The sequence below is a fragment of the Megalopta genalis genome, chromosome 5, assembly GCF_051020955.1.
Source record: "Megalopta genalis isolate 19385.01 chromosome 5, iyMegGena1_principal, whole genome shotgun sequence".
Classification (NCBI taxonomy): Eukaryota; Metazoa; Arthropoda; class Insecta; order Hymenoptera; family Halictidae; genus Megalopta; species Megalopta genalis.
The window spans coordinates 21,555,066-21,575,390 of NC_135017.1; the positions used below are offsets into that span (position 1 = coordinate 21,555,066).

At 39.4% G+C, this 20,325-nt stretch overlaps 2 protein-coding genes across 4 annotated transcripts in view; both read right to left on the bottom strand.

Annotated features, from left to right (window-relative positions):
* The window catches only part of LOC117219817 (popeye domain-containing protein 1), a 125,459-nt gene extending 119,143 nt beyond the window's left edge, over positions 1-6,316 (bottom strand). Inside the window, exons 1-2 of the mRNA XM_033469277.2 lie at positions 5,192-6,316; positions 1,703-2,039 (exon numbers count right to left, since the gene is read on the bottom strand). The gene's annotated coding sequence lies outside the window, so the exon portion shown is untranslated. The remainder of the gene's footprint in view (positions 1-1,702; positions 2,040-5,191) is intronic.
* Positions 6,317-8,037: 1,721 nt separating this feature from the next.
* Positions 8,038-18,363, bottom strand: LOC117219819 (venom acid phosphatase Acph-1). Of its 3 annotated transcripts, none has more exons than XM_033469285.2 (7): positions 18,231-18,363; positions 11,787-11,982; positions 10,363-10,538; positions 10,017-10,263; positions 9,219-9,345; positions 8,870-9,072; positions 8,038-8,366 (listed from the first exon to the last, which is right to left on the bottom strand). In XM_033469285.2, the coding sequence occupies exons 2-7, from the start codon at positions 11,976-11,978 to the stop codon at positions 8,187-8,189; spliced, it is 1,125 nt and encodes a 374-aa protein (XP_033325176.2). In that variant the 5' UTR covers positions 11,979-11,982; positions 18,231-18,363; the 3' UTR covers positions 8,038-8,186. The 3 variants fall into 3 exon arrangements, with proteins under 3 accessions (XP_033325176.2, XP_076377622.1, XP_076377621.1); XM_076521507.1 differs by lacking the exon at positions 18,231-18,363 and adding an exon at positions 16,854-17,157; XM_076521506.1 differs by lacking the exon at positions 18,231-18,363 and adding an exon at positions 12,406-12,721.
* Positions 18,364-20,325: the final 1,962 nt, after the last annotated feature.

The following is a 20,325-nucleotide window of genomic DNA, read 5'->3' on the forward strand; positions in this document are numbered from 1 at the left end:
GTACAAAGATAGTACAAAGAAATGGGTCAAAAAAGGAGGTAAGAGAAGATTGATGGGTAATTTAGCTGCGGCTATTACGAGACGGCGAAAATCGTCCGGAGGAATTAAAAGAACGAGGGCGAAAGAAAGCGAAAGGCGAGGCGGATCCACAAGGAGGAGAAGAATAGGAGAGAAAGTGTAATTTATATCGAGACAGGTTCGGAACGTGGATGCGTTTAAGAGGTCCTGTGGAAACGGACAGAGAATACACTTTGTGGAGAGAAGAAAGAAAAGTGAAAACGGTCGGGGAAGTTCGAAGGAGAAGGAGAAAGGGCGAAGGGAAAGCTGCAGTTGCATCGTAAACGAGAATAGGATGGCGCAGGTAATGTGGCATAAACGGGTCGCGAAATAAATTGCGAGAACAAGATAGAAAAACAGGGAAACGAAAGCAGCGAACGGATACGGATGTGCGGATTAAGTTAGCTTTGTCAAGTTAGGTTAAGTGTATACCAAGTCTTGACCCTTTAAGTCCAGATGGTACTTTGTAGCGCCACTTACTTTGGAACGCTGCGTTGGACCGAAAATGCTTAGAACGCGGCTGGGACTTACGGCTGCTGTTTCTTTGAAGTCTTCCGCGCGATGCTACGAAGTGATATCAAACCGTGAATTTCATTTCGTCTTGTGTCCCGGCGCCGGTGAAATTAGGGACAGAAATATTCGATGAACGAGCCTACGTTTTTAAGGTTGTGTATATGCATCTATACATGCATCGAGGTGTCGAGATTGAATGAATATCTTCACTCGAATTTACAATTATTTTCGCGATTCATTCTCACGGCTCCTGAATAACCAAATTGTGTGTTCGACACTGTATCTGCTTCGCGACGAATGTAATGGTCGTTTATTGGCGGAGCATAATGTATGGTAATTACGGCACAATGGTAATTGCGAAATAATTCCATCTGATATTACAGTAGCCCAGATATTATTGTGCACCCTAATATTATCTAATTCTACGTTTCCAATTAGTGGAATTTCCATAGGAAATGAGACTGTTATTTAAATATTGACGAGGAAGATGGTATCTATTGTTTTATGTTATCGGAATGCTTCCATTGGTTTTATAATCAATTTCTTTTTAATCTCATTATATATATATATATATTTTTAGATGTATGAAATGGATTCTCGTTGAAGCAAGTATTTAATCGATAAGTTAATTTTGTTAATCTTGAGGTTTCATTGATATCGATTTCCTTTGTTCGAAATTAAATCAGCATTGGAGACAGTGAAACCTTTTATAGTGAATATATTATAATCAATTTTTTGTAGTTAATATTTTGTAGTCAATATTTTGTAATCAATATTTTGTAATCAATATTTTATAATCGATATTTTGTAAACAATTTTTTGTAGTCAATATTTTGTAATCAATATTTTATAATCAATATTTTGTAGTCAATATTTTGTAATCAATATTTCATAATCACTATTTTGTAATCAATTTTTTGTAGTCAATATTTTGTAATCAATATTTTATAATCAATATTTTGTAATCAATATTTTATAATCAATATTTTGTAATCAATATTTTATAATCAATATTTTGTAATCAATATTTTTAAATCAATATTTTAAATTCTATACTAAAAGATGTAATGCAGTTAAAGAGATGAAAGTGAACAAGTATTAGCATTTCTGCGGATTTCAGAGCATCACTTACCTTATGGTGGATAAGCGATATGTTGTTTCGAGTGCGGAATAATACACCTCAGTCTTCTGTGTGTATGCGTCAAGAGAGGGTGGCACAAAGTTGAGGAGGTTCTTCTCGATTCGGCAACGTAGAAGGTCTTCACTTCGTGCAACACCATTGCAATTGACTTAATTCACTAGCGAACTCTTCACCGAACAACTGTACAGAGAGTCACGACGTTCGATCGAGCCTCGTGACCGATCCCTACCGCGCGAGTGCTCGCGTGAATTTTGTTGCTTTGCCCGTCACCGCGCGGCTCACTGCATTTCGCGTTCCATTTCGTAACTCGAACAGGCCACAGATACGTCTGAAAAAAAGAAAGAAAATCAAAGTGTACTTGCTGCTGTGACTCTTGCAGTCGAATCTAATTAGGTTTCGTTCGCACTTTCACTGCCCGCGTCAACGAAATCTTTACGGAATTGAAGTGTTCCATTTAATCGAATTAAAATTGGAAAGTTCAGCTACTTCAATTAATTTTTGAACATTCTCAGGTTTCGTGCATCCCACTGAAATTCAGTAGAAAATGACACAGTAGGTTAGAGAAATAGATTGGAAAAATTAATATTCAAATCCGAACAAATTATTCTGTCAAGCATGATGTAAAAAATGAAATCTAAACGAAAGTGTAATTAATAGTTAAAAGTAGATTTACGATGTCTTTCTACAGACATTACAGTGTCACAGTTTAATTCGATCGAGAAAGACTTCAGTTCTAATTACAGATTTTAATCGAGTACATCAAATTATAATATAATTATACGAACATTTATGGTATTACAATATATGTATATAGAGAAACAGATAATTAATTGTTGTTGGAGGAACGTACGAATGCTGCACCAGAGAAATAATTAAGTTCAGTATCATCGATTTTGATTACTAAGTATTTATGAACTCGTTGCACGAAAATGTAATTAATCCATGTGTGTTGCAATTCATTAGATATATTTTGCAACGATGGAAATATTGCTAATATATTGTATATAAAGTTCGAAGATTTTGAGTTTGTGGCAATGTTTTATATTTTGGTAAATGATACAAATGCTATGAAATACATGCTACGAGATTATTGTGATTTCGGGTTGTTAATTAAATTCATTTCGATTTCCTTTATACTTCCTGATTAAAAAAGCATATGATATAGTGAATAACACAGTAAATTCCGTTCAGTATAATTTCCCCTATCACTTCGCTTTCGTCAACTAGAATTTATACTGGATGATGTTGCTCCGACAAAAAAAACCTCAAAAGGGTTGCTTCAAAAAAACAGAGACTCGATTTTCAACGTATAAACTAATAGGAAATAGATGTTTTTGATCATTTGATAAGGAAATATTACAACTTAACTTAAGACAGAGAATTAGTTAAAGGAACAAACATAAAATTTCGTATCTTATTGTTAATTGGAAAATATTGTAAAATATTGCAAAAGAAGGATATTTGATTACAAAAAGGTATATCATTCGTAATATGGAAATACTATTAGAAATTTAAGGAAATTGTGGTGACGCGCCGTTGGAGTGTCTGACCATTCCTCGCTAATTCCACTGACACTCGGGCTTTGAGACACTAATCGTTGTTTGATAAGTACACTCTACGGATACCTTTGTATCGTTCAATTAAATGTTCCAATGGACTACGCATACATCTGACAAAATAGTCTCTGAACTGAAAGGCTGATTGAAGAAAGATTTAGAAATGAATGGACATTATACTTTTTAATCGAACCACGTCAAACAAAATATGCGAAGGTGTCGGCAAAATTTGTCCAACAATAACGATGTAATTGCGAATTACTATATCAACTTAAATCAATTTTCGTTCAGAATGAACGTGAACATGTTCTGAACACGATTGAGCTCAAATTCCAGCGGATCGCGGATATAAATAAACTACAGAATATTATTAAAAAATCGCTGCAGTAGTTAAAACGTTCATAGCCGTCAAATTAATTAAACAGATTAATACTGATTTGCAATTATAGTTTAAGGTTAAAAAATATGTACCTGTAACCCCAAATTTTGCAAAAGGAACAGTGACATGAAACAAACATTACTCGCGCTATAATGCTTCTCGCAAGACGATCGTTAATTAAAAAACGCGTCAGCCCATAGTTCGCCAATTCTACATCTTTCCAAAACTACAAACTCCTCCATCGACTATCTCTGAAATCAAGTACCGTTCGCAAAAGTTCGACACATCCTCGAAGAAAATTCTTTCCCCCCAGGGTGCTATCCCGTTCGTTCCCTCGATCCTTAGATCCCAATAAAACGAAGAATCGGATCCAATCACTGGCACCTTCTACCAGGCACCGTCGCGTTCCATAAAACTATCCCGATCACGTGGCATTAACGTATCAAACGTTTGTTGATAGTCGTCGGCCCGTACGATTCGATCCGAATCGCGTTCGGAAAGCGCAGGGGATCGCGTCGCAAGCTCGCCTCGCCAGCCGAAAATAAAAAGGCATGGCACGCGAATCCGGCGTCGACAGAAATAGATCCGACGAATCGACGAGCGAAGGAATAAACGAGCGTTCGTAGGCGTCTTTGAAAGATTTCCGCAGAGAGCCACCTGTCCATCCGACCGGACTTGTCGAGTGTAACAACGTACACGCCTCATGTACCCGCGAGTACAATCGTGGTGCACGCGTACTCGCGATTATTCCCCGAGACGGCGAGAACCCGTTTCGAAAATCCAACGAACCCGGCCACTCGATGCACCTGCTAATCCGCGCCAAGGCATCTGTGCCGCGCGAGAAAAACCGACGAACGAAACGACGAAGCTTCAACGATCCGACTGCGGAGAGCTACCGCGAAACGCGCACTGTTTCTTCCTGTTCTCGGTCCGAGCACTTCCGAGGAACCCTAAGCAACGTTCTCACCGGAAAGAGACGACGTGCGAAACTTCATTCATGGGATCACTGGGGAAACAAACAACTTCGCTCTTTCAACGAATCACCGAGGCCGCAACGGCGCTCCAATTTCTGGCCACAGCAGCGAACCGTCGGTCGATCTACCCGTCTAAAAAGCCAGTCTCACATTTTAGGCTCGCGGAATTCCCGGAAACGTGTTCGGAAAGCATCGTGGCCATCGCGACACGCAACGATCGCAGCGTGTGCCACCGCGTAAAAAGAACCGCACAAACGTGTTCCATTGTTTCGATCAGCGAAACGGAGAGAGAGAGAGAGAGAGAGAGAGGGAGAGAGAGCAGCAATCGAAGGCGACGCGTAGCACGCGTGTATCGTAGCCGTGTCGTTCGTCGCGTGAGAAAAAAACGCCTAACTCCTGTCGACTATCCTCGGTAGGATCGCGGGGAGGACATGTGTGTCGGAGCGGTTCTCCGTGCTCGAAACGCAAACAAGATAAACAATAGAATAAATAAGAACAGGTTTGCGAAATTGAACTATATATACCACAAGGGACAACAAGCATCGTCTTGCGTGTAAAATCGTGAACGTACTCGTTTCTCGCGCTGCTGGTCACCACTTGTTAGGTAGTAGCGTTCGGGATGCGACACGCATGAATCGGGGGTTCGACCGTTGCTCGGTGGGCCTCGATAGAATGTCTTGTTGAACGCTCTTGGAGGTTCTTGGAGGGGCCGAGGACGGGCGACGAACAACACACGGTTTCGCGCGACGACGACGGCGGCGACGGCAACGACGACGACGAGGACGACGAGGACGAGGACAACGGCGACGCGGCAGGACGAGAATCATGACTCGTCCGTTCCGTCCATACCGTCTTGCCGCGGGACGATCCTCTCAGCGCGGCGATCCCGGCGGCCGTTCATCGGGCTGGGGGAAGGAGCCGACGCGGACGAGGGAAACGGCATATCGTCTCTGGCTGTGCCTGTAGCTGCGGCTGTGGCTGTGGCTGCGGCTGCGGTAGGCGGTAGCGGTAGGCGGTAGCGATAGCGACGACTGTAGCGGCACCAGAAACGCTGCTCTCGAGGCGTGCGTCGAGCATGAAGCACTGTTTACACGCGAGGAGGGGCGCCATGGTCACTGCCGCCTCAGCTCCTCGTTCGCGATCATCGTCGCCGCGGTGCCTGGACCCGTTGTCGATCGTCCTCCTGGCGGCGCTAACGCGTGCCGCGTCCTCACTTCGGCCAGCCTCGGTGTCATCGCAACGAATCCCGTACGATCGCCCGTTCATTCATCCCCGAGACATTACTCTGCCCGACGATCCGCTTCCCTGCTGCTACGCACACATTCACCCACCATCCTACCGCGGTCCGTTTCACGCTCCGTCTCTCCTTCTCTGTCGCTCCTCGCCACCACCTCGCTTCGTCGTCCTTTCTCTCTTTCTATTTCTCTCTCTCTCTCTCTCCCTCTCTCTCTCTCTCTCTCTCTTCTGTCCCTTCCCCTTGCCTCGGCCGACAGCTTTCTTCGCCCGCTAACCCGCGCACCCTACGGTAACCTGCCCGCCCTCTCCTAGCCTCGCCACTCTCTGGTTCACCCTCCGACCACTCTCTCGCTCTCGCGCGGCTGCCACAAGCGACACGAGTGTGCTGCTCCCGAGCTGTGCGACGCGTGCCAAAGCTCTCGTTAGACTACCATCCGATAGAACTAGCGCCACGCCCTCCACGCAGGTGGCAGCACCCACCGTCATCTCCGCCGACTTACCATCCACTCTTTCCAACCCCCTCTGCCGGGCCCCCCTCTACCGAGCTTTTCTACCGAACCCCTCTCTTTATCCCGACCTCCTCTAACCAAGCCGACTCTACCAAACCCCTCTCTGCCAACCTCCTCTCTACCAACCTCGGCCACCCCGCCGAGCAGACGTTCGGTCTTTACCCGGTGGCTCTTCCCTTTAGTGGTTTACCCTTGCCCTCTCGTGCCGTCGTTCCCTCTTTGTCCCTCCAACCGGCTTCTTTTCGTTCATATTTACTTACATAGCCTCGCGCTGCGCCCCGCCTCGTCCCACCCCTCCGTGTTCCTTACCCTTTTCTCAATTTTTCTGCGCTACTTCACCACGGACTTTTCAACGTTGCCCCGTTCCTCCGCGATTTCATGCCTCATCTTCTTCCTTTTTTTTCTGCCCCTCTTCGCAGGTTTCGGATCTTACTTGCTCTGCCCCGCGGCCTCGCTTCCACCGACCTCGGGCCACCCCAGCCGATTTTTATGTTGCTCCGGGCCCGCTTTCGGCGGACGTTTTTTTTTCTGTTTTTTGATGTTTGGTCTATTCGCGTCGTTTCCTCGGCTTTTTTGTTTCCAGCGAGGCGACGTGGAAACGTTGTCGCGAGAATTTGCAGGTTCGTCGACGCGTTCGGTTTTTATCGTCGACGATGTGTGTTTCGTGTCCTCCCCCTTCGCGCGTGTTTATTCTATTTCGGACGGTCGTTCGTGTCTCTTTGTCTCGTCGGTCGAGAGAGACGTTTTTGCTGCGCACGGTGATAATGTTTTCGGAATGAAATCGACGTGCGTGCGGGCGCGTAGTTCGTCGCGGCGGATTTCTGGGAAACGAAGTGGGCGCGTTTCGATCTTTAGGGTAATTCGCTTCGAGATCTGGAGGGACGATTTCTGTTGCGCCCGTTGTTTCTCGTCCGACAAATTGCGACGAGGCTGCGACCACGGTTCGGGGGAAACCGTGTGTATGTGTGTGTGTGTGGATGCGGAGCACGTGCTGCGCCCACGTTGTCTACAGGGAACGTATGTGGCACGGTTTTACCACTTAGCGAAGATTGATGTTTGAATTTTACAAAGCTGCGTTGCTTTTGAAAAAGTCCGGCGCTGGGTGCACCAGCATCGCGTTGCAGTATTAATTTTCGTATTCGCGTTCGAATGGGATACCGTTTCGGTTAGCTTTGTGTCTCGGTGCTCCCCTGAACGCGATTCCGAGGTAAAGTTATTACCAAAACGGCACATCGAATTTGAAGCGAGCACCCTTTCACAATACGCGATCGAAATATTTGATGATTCGTTTTTGTTGAAATAATTAATCGTCATTCGATTCTTTTAATTCAAGCAACGAAGCGCTCGCTGCATATGAGCCGTTTATTTTGAAAGTGGCATAAGTCACTTTGTTTTTAAGTCGATATATTTAAGGGTTTGCGTTTGAACACGTTTAAAAATATGGATGCTAATTTTCGAGAAGATTTACTTGTATTTGTTATCTCAGGATACTGATATTTTTCTCGGTATGAATAATTTCGTATAAACATTAAAAAATCACCACTTTTCATTACGGTAAAGTGACTTATACCACTTTCAAAATAAACGGCTCATATATCGTTGCTTGTATCTCATCGTTCTCTTTTAATTGCGCTAACATTAATCTATAGAATACGAGAATGACTCTGAAACATTTTGTTACATTTTGCATCATATAAATAATTTATTATTTCATACATTTTACATATGCCAAACAAGCGCGAGTCTGGTTAAACTTAGTCAATACATGAAACATTAACGTGATATCGCACGAAAAGTGCAGCGGAATTGAAACAGTTCGATTTAATAATTGCTTTGCCGTTTAACAGCCGAACTACTTGACTCCGAACTACCGCACAGTTCTGTCACATTTTTTGGTATAATTGGCGCCACAAATTCTCTAAATGTTTCTAACGGGCACAAGTGGGTACCGCATCCAGGGATCTTGAGTTGTTCGGTCCTGCCGTTGTTTCTATAAAATATCTGCCAACGACGAAAGAGAGATGCTTAATATCGAAACTGTTCGAACGAACTACACGTATGTCTATTTATATATGCGTATAAATTATTATTAAGTTATTATATATATATATATATATTCATAAATTATTATTAAATTATTTATATATAAATATTAATAAATTATTATTGAATTATTTATATATATGTAATTTATATATATTATATAGCTATATTATATTAGCCTAATTGTGATATATAGTTATATTATATATATATAATTTTTTATATATATTATATAGCTATATTATATTAGCCTAACTGTGATATATAGTTATATTATATATATATTATATAGCTATATTATATTAGCCTAATTGTGATATATAGTTATATTATATATATAGTTTATATATATTATGTAGCTATATTATATTAGCCTAATTGTGATTACATATATAATATACATATAATCTCCGCAATTAGCTATTTTAGTATAAATCCAAATTACTTAAACACACGGTTACCTGCACGAAGTGCTGCTTATCGTCTTCATGCAGCTCGAACATTATAGTGCTGCTGTACGAAGGAACTTTATGGTCGAAATTGTCCAAAGCGACTAGAATCGCGGCAATATTTAATTCATGGCAAGCATACATGAACGCCTTTCGTTTGTCATTTCGATTTAAATGATCATCGACATGCCTTAACCATTCTCGAATCCATACTCCTGCAGATATTTAGAATAATAAGGTCCTAGCCACGTTGTAAAATTCTTCACGAATTCGTGCAACAAACAGCAACGCGTACGCGTCATTTTAACAAAAATTAATCAAAACTTTGCTATAGTTAAAACCGTGAATATTGCGAACGTACCGCCCATCAATTGCTTCTGTTGCGGGGTCCTATTTTGAATAAGAATATCGAATACGGCAAGTTCGTCTAATTCTCCATGTGGAAAGACTTTACGCGTCCACTTAGGCAGTTCTAAGCCAATATCTCTCTGGAAATAATTCAAGTGCTTAGCATATCTTTCTATCGCGTAATAACGGGGCACGAAAACTCGATAGTAATAGGATAACATTCAAGGTAAAACAGGTTCTATCGCGATAGTCATTGCGTCGATATTGCTCTATTCTATTTTTCTCAATTGCAACCGAAAAAGATCTATTAACGTATCGTCATAAATAATAGTTTTATTCGCCGCGTTCCGCCGCCACGTTGTTAGCAGCGTTAATCAAGAGATTCTCAGTTATACTTTGCTAATTAATTTCGTTTCTTCGATGAACAGGCTGTGCAATCCGACGCGTTACATTGTTTCTGATGAACCATTGATTCTAAGAACCACGATCGCTGATCAGGTATAGATTCCGTACTATAAATAGGTTCGTTAAAAGTTCGTTAAAACACTCGAAAGCTGCAATTATTTCGAACAGCGCCGGCGCAATGTATTTCGCTCTCGACAGAACGCTAGATCGAATTTCATACAATTATCCGACGCGAACAGCGACGCGCGTAAATATAAAACGACCGGCATTTAAATTTTAGAACAGCGCGCAAATTGCGACGCGTTCATTGATCGATGTTGAAAAGCTGCGACGACATAATGTTGTTCCTTTTTCGGTAATAAATAATTAACGTGATCCCGAGCCGTCTATTAATAACATTGCTCACCTGCGCGTACAATAATTGACGCAAATTGAACGTTTCCTGCTGCGTGATGTTGCCGCCGGTGTGCTCGGACAGGTATCCGTAAATATTCCTGTGCTCCGCTTCGAATTTCGCTACGACCGGGTCCGTACTTTCCACGTCGGCCCTCAGTTTCCAGAAATTCGTGCAGTGCAAACCGTTGTAGAGATAATCGGTGGACATTGGCGGCGCCCATACCGGAACAGGCTGCCAATTTAAACGGGGATTCCACCTGTAACGTGCAGACGGCTTTGTTTTTCATTGATCGACGCTTCCGCGCGCGCTCTGGCCAGGATAATACATCATTAACGATTACTAATTGAAATTGCACATTTGTTCCTTAGACGGCGGGTAGAGGCCGGCCGCGACTAGTTCGCCAGTCATCACGACTCTGTCGATCTCGTCCGCGCGGAACCAAATTGTTTCCTTCGTGTAAATTGGGCCGAGGAACTTGTCGTATCTCTCGCGAAGGTACTGGCCGAGTTCGAACGACGACATTTTCCCAACCTGAGGGAACAAACAATTTTTCCTTGACGGATATGGGTAGGTGTTTCTGATCGTATAAATAGATAGATGTTAATTATAGATAAAAATAATTATAAATATATATATATAATATAATATAATATAATATAATATAATATAATATAATATAATATAATATAATATAATATAGTATAGTATAGTATAGTATAGTATAGTATAGTATAGTATAGTACAGTACAGTACAGTACAGTACAGTATAATATAATATAATATAATATAATATAATATAATATAATATAATATATAATACATATTATAAATATATTTATATTATATATTATTATATAATACATATTATAAATATATTTATATTATATATTATTATATAATAATATATATAAATTATAGATAATAATAATCGAACGAATTACAATTAAATTATCCCCAATTTTTCTGCGGCCCGTAAACAAAAATGGAGAATTTTGAGAAAGGAGATACGAATTATTCGAGGCTCGCGGCTCGCTTGTATGGTTGCCGATTGTCAACAAATTACAAAAATTGTCCATTTTTGTTTGCAAGCTAAAGGAAAATTAGGGAGAATTTTTACTGCAATCCTGAAGAAACGGTGATACGTAGAAATAATAATTACACGAAATTTCTGAATTACGCTCTGTGTGCGCACGATTCCCAATTATTATTTAATTACCCAGAGGCTTTCAAACAATTCTTCGAATATTAAAAACGTGCAAGAGTTAGAAATTATGGAAACTTTAAATTACTTCGCCGCGGATTACTAATTAGTGGTCTGCGGTAAATTATGCGCGCTCTCATTTTTGTTCTGGACTTCGAGGAAACAAGAACAGAAAGGAAGTCTGATCTCCTCCACTCCGAGTTTCAATTGCAATGCAACGCATAAGAATAAGAATTAGTTAAACTGCAAGCGTGATAATATTTGCAGTCCACTTACCTATGACGTTCACGTCATTACTAGACTGCGGAGATGATGCATTTATGACAAAAATGATGCGATCAATACGATTTGGAAATTCAAAATGATAAAAACTAGTCAAAAATTTAAAAACACCGTTGCATTATTTTCAACTCGTTATAATAATTCAAGAACGAAGTGAACGTTAATTAATGCGGGGAAATTTTATTTTGACCGAAAATCCGCAGATTAATGATGATACAGTTACTCTTCTTCGCTCGATTCTCTAACCGAGATCAGCAAACAGGTAGCCTAGGTAAAATACAATTACGACAACGTACGTTCGTCAAACCTCCAAATCCTTCCGGTTCATAGGTCATGTGAACATACGGATCCTTAGGATACACTTTTGACCCGTTTGTAGGCATTCTGTTCGAGTGTCTGAACACAGCTTGCAGAAGTTTGAGCTCGGCATGGCAGAGTTGCAGGTGAGCCAGGCAACCGACGATTATCAAAATCCACGCAGAGTTCATGTTTCTGGATCAGAAATACGTATATTCGATAACAGGTTCAATGTAAAATATTTGATACAAAACAATGACGAATTAAGATCAAAATTATATTAATATTTTGTATATATTGTAATTATAATAATAGAAAAATGACGAATTAAGACAAAAGTCATATTAATATATTGTACATGTTGTAATTATAATAATAGAAAAATGACGAATTAAGATAAAAGTCATATTAATATATTGTACATGTTGTAATTATAATAATAGAAAAATGACGAATTAAGATAAAAATTATATTAAATATATACATATATACATATTGCAATTATAATAATAAAAAATATGATGAACTATTATTAACATTCATATGAAGATAAAAGTTATATTAATATATTGTATATATTCTGATATTATAATAATTGTAATTATATTAATATCTTACGCAATATGTATATTGTGTAGATATAATAGATTTTGGAAACTATTCCACTTATTTCTAGAGAGCGTGACGCAAACAAAACTATGCCGATGCTCGTCGCGATCTGCCGCGTGTCCTTTGAGCGCGTCCTTTTATCAACGCACTGATCGAACGTTACGAATCCTCTTTCGAATTTGTTTGTTTCGTTCGAACAAATTGCCTAACGTCCACCGATCGACCAAGCAGGGTCGCGATCCAACATCGCGACTCTCACACACGCGCGCACACGTAGGTCGCGTGGGGTTAACGCACGGGAGTCCCCGAGCACCGATCAGCTGTTATAATTTCGGAGGTCGCTTCGAAATCGTAACGAACTCGTGTATTCTCCGGTCGTCAACCCTCGAGACTCCTACAATTATATATATATATATATATTCTGTTTTATATAATATTAATATTTTACATTTTAGTTTTAAATAATATATTAGGTTAAGCTTTTCCTTTGGGGTTCCTATTTGTTCGACTTTCCAGTGTACATTCCAATGGATTTCGGGGAGGAAAGTCCAAAATTCGAAGTCCCGAATCTCGGAATGTAATTAAGATAAGTCCTGAATTCATTTGTTAAAAAGTTACGCTCATTGAACTATGTCGGTGGATCGAGGACGCGTCAATTTGGCGCGCTGATCTGATAAAAATGCTGGAAATTCGTCAACTTTGGACGCGTATAATTTTGTAACAAATGAATTCAGGACTTATTTTAATTATAACAGTAAAAAAAATCGAAACGCCCAAGGAAAAGTTCAGCCATATAGCATATTAATAAGATTATATGAAAAATTAGAATATATAATATTACATATTAATATCACGTTAATATAATACTATAATAATAATATATTAATATCACATTAATATAATACTATAATAATAATATATTAATATTACATTAATATAATACTATAATATTATATATTAATATTACATTAATATAATACTATAATAATATATTAATATTACATTATTATAATACTATAATAATGATATATTAATATTACATTATTATAATACTATAATAATGATATATTAATATTACACAATAAGTATAATAATATTGCATATACAAATGATTTATGAACCTCCTCGTTTGACACTGACAATTCTATGCGGCTCGAACCGTGACGCTGTTCGCAAAATAAGAACCTAAGCATATAAAAGGGGATATTCTATCCTAGATTGAAAGTCGTGACATCCATGTGCGATGGTTGTTTAGTATAACGGGTCATAAAAATCGAACGGAGGTGGCTATCAGCGTAGTCCATTCAAGGTGACACGCGTGCAGGGCGTACGAAAATTGATGATCATGGTTTCGGAAGATGAATTGCACCCGCGGGCGGTATGAGCATTTTTCGAAAAGATATCGTGCTAGATGTTTGTCTTTTTTTTTCTTGTTCGAAATCGAAAATTCTCGATCAACTTGCGACGCCTGCAGGTGGCAAAGTTTAACGAGAGCTGTAAAAGAGCGTTTCAAACAGTCGTACTCGGTAGACGCGATTTGCTAAAGGTTTCGCAGGCAGTTTGATAGCGCGGAGTTACGCACGCACACTGCAAAATATCCTATAGCGTGTACGTGTGCTCTTACAAAAGGCGGCATTTAAGGAGATGAGAAACCCGCGGTGCTCGCTGTGCATCGACGGCGGCCGTCAAAGGCCTTGAACCGTGTCGCTTTTCCGCTCTGATTGTACAAATTCGAAGTATTTAACGATATAATGGAATGGCGATTTTCGAGAGCAAACAGGAAACATGAATAGAATAAGATCTGGTTAATTTGCGAGTTTCGATTGATTCGAAATTGGATGTTTCTTCATTCGATTGACTTGATCGAATGATTGACAACTTGACTATTGACAACTTGATCGAATATTCTTTAACTCGATCGTACATTTTTGATCGAACATTTTTTAACTGGATCGAATGTTGAACACTTTCTTGGAAGATGACTGAAGGAAATATTTATAAGAAAAGAATTAATTCATTGACTAATACAACACTATTCTAATCTGAAATTTTACCGAAATGATAAAGAATAAGACGATTTCACAGTTTATGTATTTGCTAATTAAAAATGACTCGGCTAGATCCTTATATCACGTCGAATAATTAATTGAAATTCGACCGAATTGATTAATTTCGCGAAAGCAGCGTCTTTCTTATACGCAATGCTCGGATTCAAAACGAGATTTAAGATGCCGAGTAATTCGCGCATTGAATTCCGGTCTACGGTACATAACAATGAACGTTCAAACAATAGATTCTTGGTGCACGACATTGCGAGGAGTGGCTGTCGGTTTCTATGTAATTCGCGATAATTATCTGACAGCGGCAGGCACAATATCAATTATAAAACGGCATAACGTAGTGTTTGAAGACGGAAATCCATGCGGAAGAGATTTGCCGTCCGTTCTCTTTCGAATCCTAAGAATCCCGAGACGGAAAGGCAACAACAAAAAAGAAAACAGAAAACTCCGTCAGAAGTTATAAATTATAAACGATGTAAAAAAATTAGCTCTACGTCGATTTGAAATATCTGCGAAGAACCCGAGCAGATTTGGCGAGCACCAATTAGACGGATTAGACGGCCCTGGTTTATCAGCCTATAAACGGTTAACAGCCGCAGTCTGTTCGCATAAATTTAATTGTACAGCAGTCCGGAATAAATTTATTGGGTCACGGATGTTTTGTGAGATTTAGCAATTTCAGATTTATGCTGCAGCACTCTCGCATTTGAAACGGCAATTTGCGAGGATACAGAGAAAATGCGTATTATAGTCGAATGAACGCGACGTTATCTCTCGCTCAACGTAGAAAAACTTGCCGTAACAGTTGTATAAATATTGCGAAATACGAAAATGATCGTTAAACACGATTCAACTCATTCCGTTCGGACGCGTTTTCCAGAATTTCTACGCGGAACCGCATATTTAAATACGCAAAACAGCGTTGCGAATCTGTTACGTTTCTTTCGGCGCGTGATTATTTATCTCGACTAATAAAACGAAAAAAAACGGCGAAATATGTGACGCATTTATCACGCGCTCCTTGATACCGAAATTGAATTTTTCCACACACACCAGACTGCGATATATCACGTTTTTTTGTCCACGCATTCCAGCACGCAATCGCGTCATTTCGGCAAGTCGGTTGTCAAACATCCGTGAACAACAGTGGCGAACGATGAATATTCAAGGAAAATTAAAATGGAACGGTTACGTCAGCTGCATTAGCGAAACTATTGACGAAGCCCAAGTTGGTACGTGCACGTCCGTCGAAGCGAAAGCGTCGAGAGATGACGTTCCGATAAACGCGAAAGAATACGCAGAACTTTCGCGCCGCGCGAACGAGCGCGGAATTATCGTTCACCGCAAATTCATGCCGTTTCTCGATCGCTCCATCGCGCCGGCCTTCGCGATTCCTTTATTTGCAGGCTACTTCCGAAGACAACGATCTAACCTCTTTAGCAACGACCGGAGCTATCGCAATGGAAACGATCAATTCGATGCCTGGCCAACGGGACGACGTTCGCACACAACGCTTCGTTCGGATTTCTCACGAGCCACGTAACCGCACAATTTTCACTGACAATTTTCATAGCCGCCGAATCTTGCCGACTCGATTTTAACGGGACTTATTCGTCATGCTGATAATCACGCTGTCACCACTACTTTCACACTCTGTGAAATTCACCTATGCGCATCGATTAACGAAACACGCGAATCCCATTTGTCACGTGCACGACGAATTGTCATATTTAGACCGCGGATTTTTATGCAAAATACGTAGATATTTACCTCATTTCGTGACAACTTTGATAAGCTGAAAATAGTTTGCTAGTAATTGTAAATGCCATGAATGCTATATGTTTTTTTATCTCGATCAACTGATCTTTGTCACAAATGCACAAAATCCGCAATTAATGGATTTATCACGCGATTATTTGTCAATGGAACTAATACTAACACCATGAGATTTTGCATGAATTTTCACTTTCGTAGAATTCACGCGACGCTGTCATCGATAGCTTCTATCGATTCGAGTGATCATTTCTGTAGTCATTGAAACTAACACGTGCACTGGTCAGATTCGAGGAAATTTCGTCCGGCGATTTCAGATTCGCATCGTGCGAGATAATAGACTGATAAGATAAGATACGAATTTTATTAATACTAAGTTATGGTTGTAGAAAATTTGTCACTTTTGTCTGGTTGATTTAAATTATGCTAAAGACGCGAATATTTCGAAAGGATATAAACACGTGGAAAGTAATTAACGAAATTGTTATTAGGGAATAATAAAGTCTGCGTTGTTATACGCGAGGTTATTATAATTTCATGGATTTGGAGTTTGGTGAATTTAAGGAGCAGGAGAATTATAGTTTTACTTTTAGTCGGCACTTCGGTTAAAAAATATTCACTCACCGCGTGTATGCACTCACTTTCGTGTTTCAACGCATTGATACTTCAAAATATGGAACGAAATTGAAACAGTTCATTGATCGTCGAGTTTACGCAGATTTTTAGTGATTTTCATCGCAATATATACTCGACGAAACAAAGCGGGATTGATTCTTCGTAAAATTACGTTTACGATCCGAATGATCGTAAATTAAAAAATTCGGAGCCCGTCATTTTTACGAGATCTCGCGAACCTAATCGATGAAATAGAAACTGGAACAATGAGATTTTGATTGGAGCAGCTTCTTCAACTTTCCTGTACTCGCGGATCACAGTTTGTTCACTGAATACACCGAAATCGTCAAAAATATTAAGCTTTAATTGTGCACAATGAATCATGCCACTGGCATACTCGGTGACGCGGCGGTCAATGAATTCGCTAATTGGTAACATAATGCACAGACACGCTCGTGCAGGCACTTTGCATTAATCAGCTGTTCACTTGAACTTACGTGCACCGGCCAGCCGGTATCACGTGTTGTCGGCTCTGTCAATTTGCCAGGAATATTGAAATAAAAGTAGAAACCAGTCGTGCCACATTATCTTTATCAATGTTTTTATGATGTCGAGGCTCTAATCTATCGACAGTTTAAAAAGCTAAATGTGTTGTTAACATATGTAGAAACAATGTATCCTATTGTGTACACGTTCGTCATTAAAATCGATGACGGAAATTTAATTAGTTCGTTCGATTTCGCTTTAACAATATCGATTTCTTTCCGACACCGTTCACTGAAACGTTGCGAGCTTTTTTACAATTTATTTTGCAGATAATAAATTATATAAATAATATAAATAATAAAATATTATAACAAATTATATTTTTTAATAGTTATTTGATTAATAGTATTAATTATTAATAGTATAGATTAATATTATTTTTGATTTAATAGTATTAATAGTATTTTATTAATAGTATTTATAACAATTTCCCTTGCATTAATTATTTACAACGTTCGATTCGATTTCGTCTTTCACTCATTAATTTAGATAGCTGAAATTAATTCTATGCTGAAATAATAATGATCAATTCGAAAGGAAGTGATTCAAATTGTATTATAATTACATTATTACTACGTTATTATTGTAATTGTATTATAATGACGATGTACTATGTGTTCATGGACAAAGAAATTGATGTATTACAATATAATTCTTCATAATTACTTAATTTTTCATAATCACTTGATTCATCACAATTACTTAATTCTTCATAATTATTTAACTTTTCACAGTTACTTAATTATCCGTCCAATTATCTAAATGAATTGGACATTAAGAAACGTGAAATGAACATTATTATCGTAATTACTATAATTTAAGGAATGCCTGACGACTCACCGTTTACGTATAATACAGAAGTCGTTCTGCGATCGAGAGTGAGGAGCTCGTACTTGCTCGCGGATCAAATAACGACTGTGTTGTTCTTCCCGATCATTTTACGCTCGCATTTATAGCTGAGCACGTATTATCATTTAGGAAAGAATTCACGAACTTCGCAGTTTCCCGGAAACGTGATGCCTCAAAAAGATAATTTTTATGGCAAAAAATAATTTGTTGCGGTTATGTAATCAACTGGTTGTTCGAGCCTACTAGTTCGCTGTTAAAAAGATAATGATACTTTTGCGAAAGCATTAACAAATTCAACGCGTGTTATTCTCTAGAAAATTAATCATATTTAACACGTTCACAATTAGCTCTGCGACGACGAGGCTCGGGTTCATTTGTACCCGAAGCATAAATATCGTGTTTCTGATAAATTAATTGAAACCTCAGTTTCCTTCAGATTCGTAGAAAAATTGAAATATCCAGAGGGATAGCATCTTAAAGATCACGTTCTGAAAACACATAAATACATAAACAGCAATGTTTCACTCAGAGAAGAAACAAATATTGATCGCCGTCGGATTTTATGTATTCGCACATTCGTATGCGTAATAAAAGTTGTCTGCATCACATCTTAATAATTTTCATACGCTCGAGGTAATGAAACAGCATCGTCGGATTCCGTGAAACATTGGAATTCGCTGTTTTTGCATTTGATCAAATCATTTTTGCTCGCGAAATCTCTTGCAATTGGTGCAGACTAATTTTTACTTCGAGCAAACGGCAAGAACCGTGAAATAAAATTTCGCGACGATATCTTCGAATTCGTCGTCGTTTAGACCTGTTGAAGCAAGAAGTGATTTCTTGAGTCTTGGAAAGCCTCCACATCCTGAAATGCAGGGTTTCCATGTGCCTAAGAGTACACAGGTATAAAAACATGCATCTTCCGTACTCTCATACTGTGCGCTTGTTCAGAAGTGTCTCCTTCACTTCTTTCTTAAATATAGTTATTTACGCGTGTCTCATTCTGCACCCTTTCATTTCAAACAACCCTCTCAACAAGATCGACGAAGATATTTCGAGAAATCACTTCCGCTCTGCATTCGAAAAAAAACTGAACGACCTGAAACGGAGACGCTCCTTAAATCCAGCGCAGAGAAAGCTTTATCGTCCGCCAGAATTCCAAGTAACTCGGCATCGCACCTGGTAAGGTCCACTGACACAAAGATATATTAGAGAGGGTCGCAGTTGTTTCGGGTGAGGTCATAGCCAAGTTCTATAGCATTCAAATGGAGCAGCCGTAAATTATTCATACGTACAGTTTCGAGTTTGGTGCGCGTTACTGGAATCGTGCTTCATAATCGTTATTATACCATTATCCGTCGCCGGGAAATTACGCGAATACTGTCTTTCGAATTACTATTTCACGGTTCAACAGAGTTCGAGATCTGAAATAAGGACTTGCAAGAATTGGGATACAAAATTAGGAACTCCTTCGTGCTATCGTTTTATTTCTATTATTTTGTGCGTTGGTCGATGCGCGAAGATTTCGTTCGTTCATATTTTAACAGCTATTCCAATGAGCAGCGTGAAACTACGTTACGCGTTGGTTTAACATCGTCGCTGTGCCGAAAAGGAAATTATGCGAAATCGTCGAGACGGTCTTAAAGTTTTCCGGTGTGCAATAACAGGCAATTCATAACGGAGATCAGGAAATTAACGTGGGAGGAAATCACAGACACTTGTGTCACACATGACTCACCTCAGAGACAGTGACGTGTTCTCGGGCGACGTGCACCTTTCAATTTACAGTGATTCGACGAAGCGAACAATTCCTGAAGATAATGCAATCGTCGGTGATTCGAGTTTTCGTTTATCCTGAAGACAGTTTCCAAGCATGAATTCAGAGTTAGAATTCTTGACGAATATCAGGTTTGGAAGAAATTCTTGCAATTGTTTAAAATAGATGAATAATAGTAATTCATTTAAACGAATGCTGCTAAAGAAAGGATGACAATGAAATTCAATTGTCACTTTAAATAATTGATCGATACATATTTTATTCGGAACAGTCAAATGACAGTCTGGCAATCCTTTCTGTGATTAAGAA

Excerpts from the sequence above, each read along its gene's own strand:
- LOC117219819 (XM_033469285.2), bottom strand. The coding sequence starts at position 11,978 with ATGAACTCTGCGTGGATTTTGATAATCGTCGGTTGCCTGGCTCACCTG. Across the intron at positions 9,073-9,218 it reads ACAGAAGCAATTGATGGGCG|GAGTATGGATTCGAGAATGG; the intron begins GTACGTTCGCAA and ends AAATATCTGCAG. Across the intron at positions 8,367-8,869 it reads ATAAGCAGCACTTCGTGCAG|ATATTTTATAGAAACAACGG; the intron begins GTAACCGTGTGT and ends CGTCGTTGGCAG.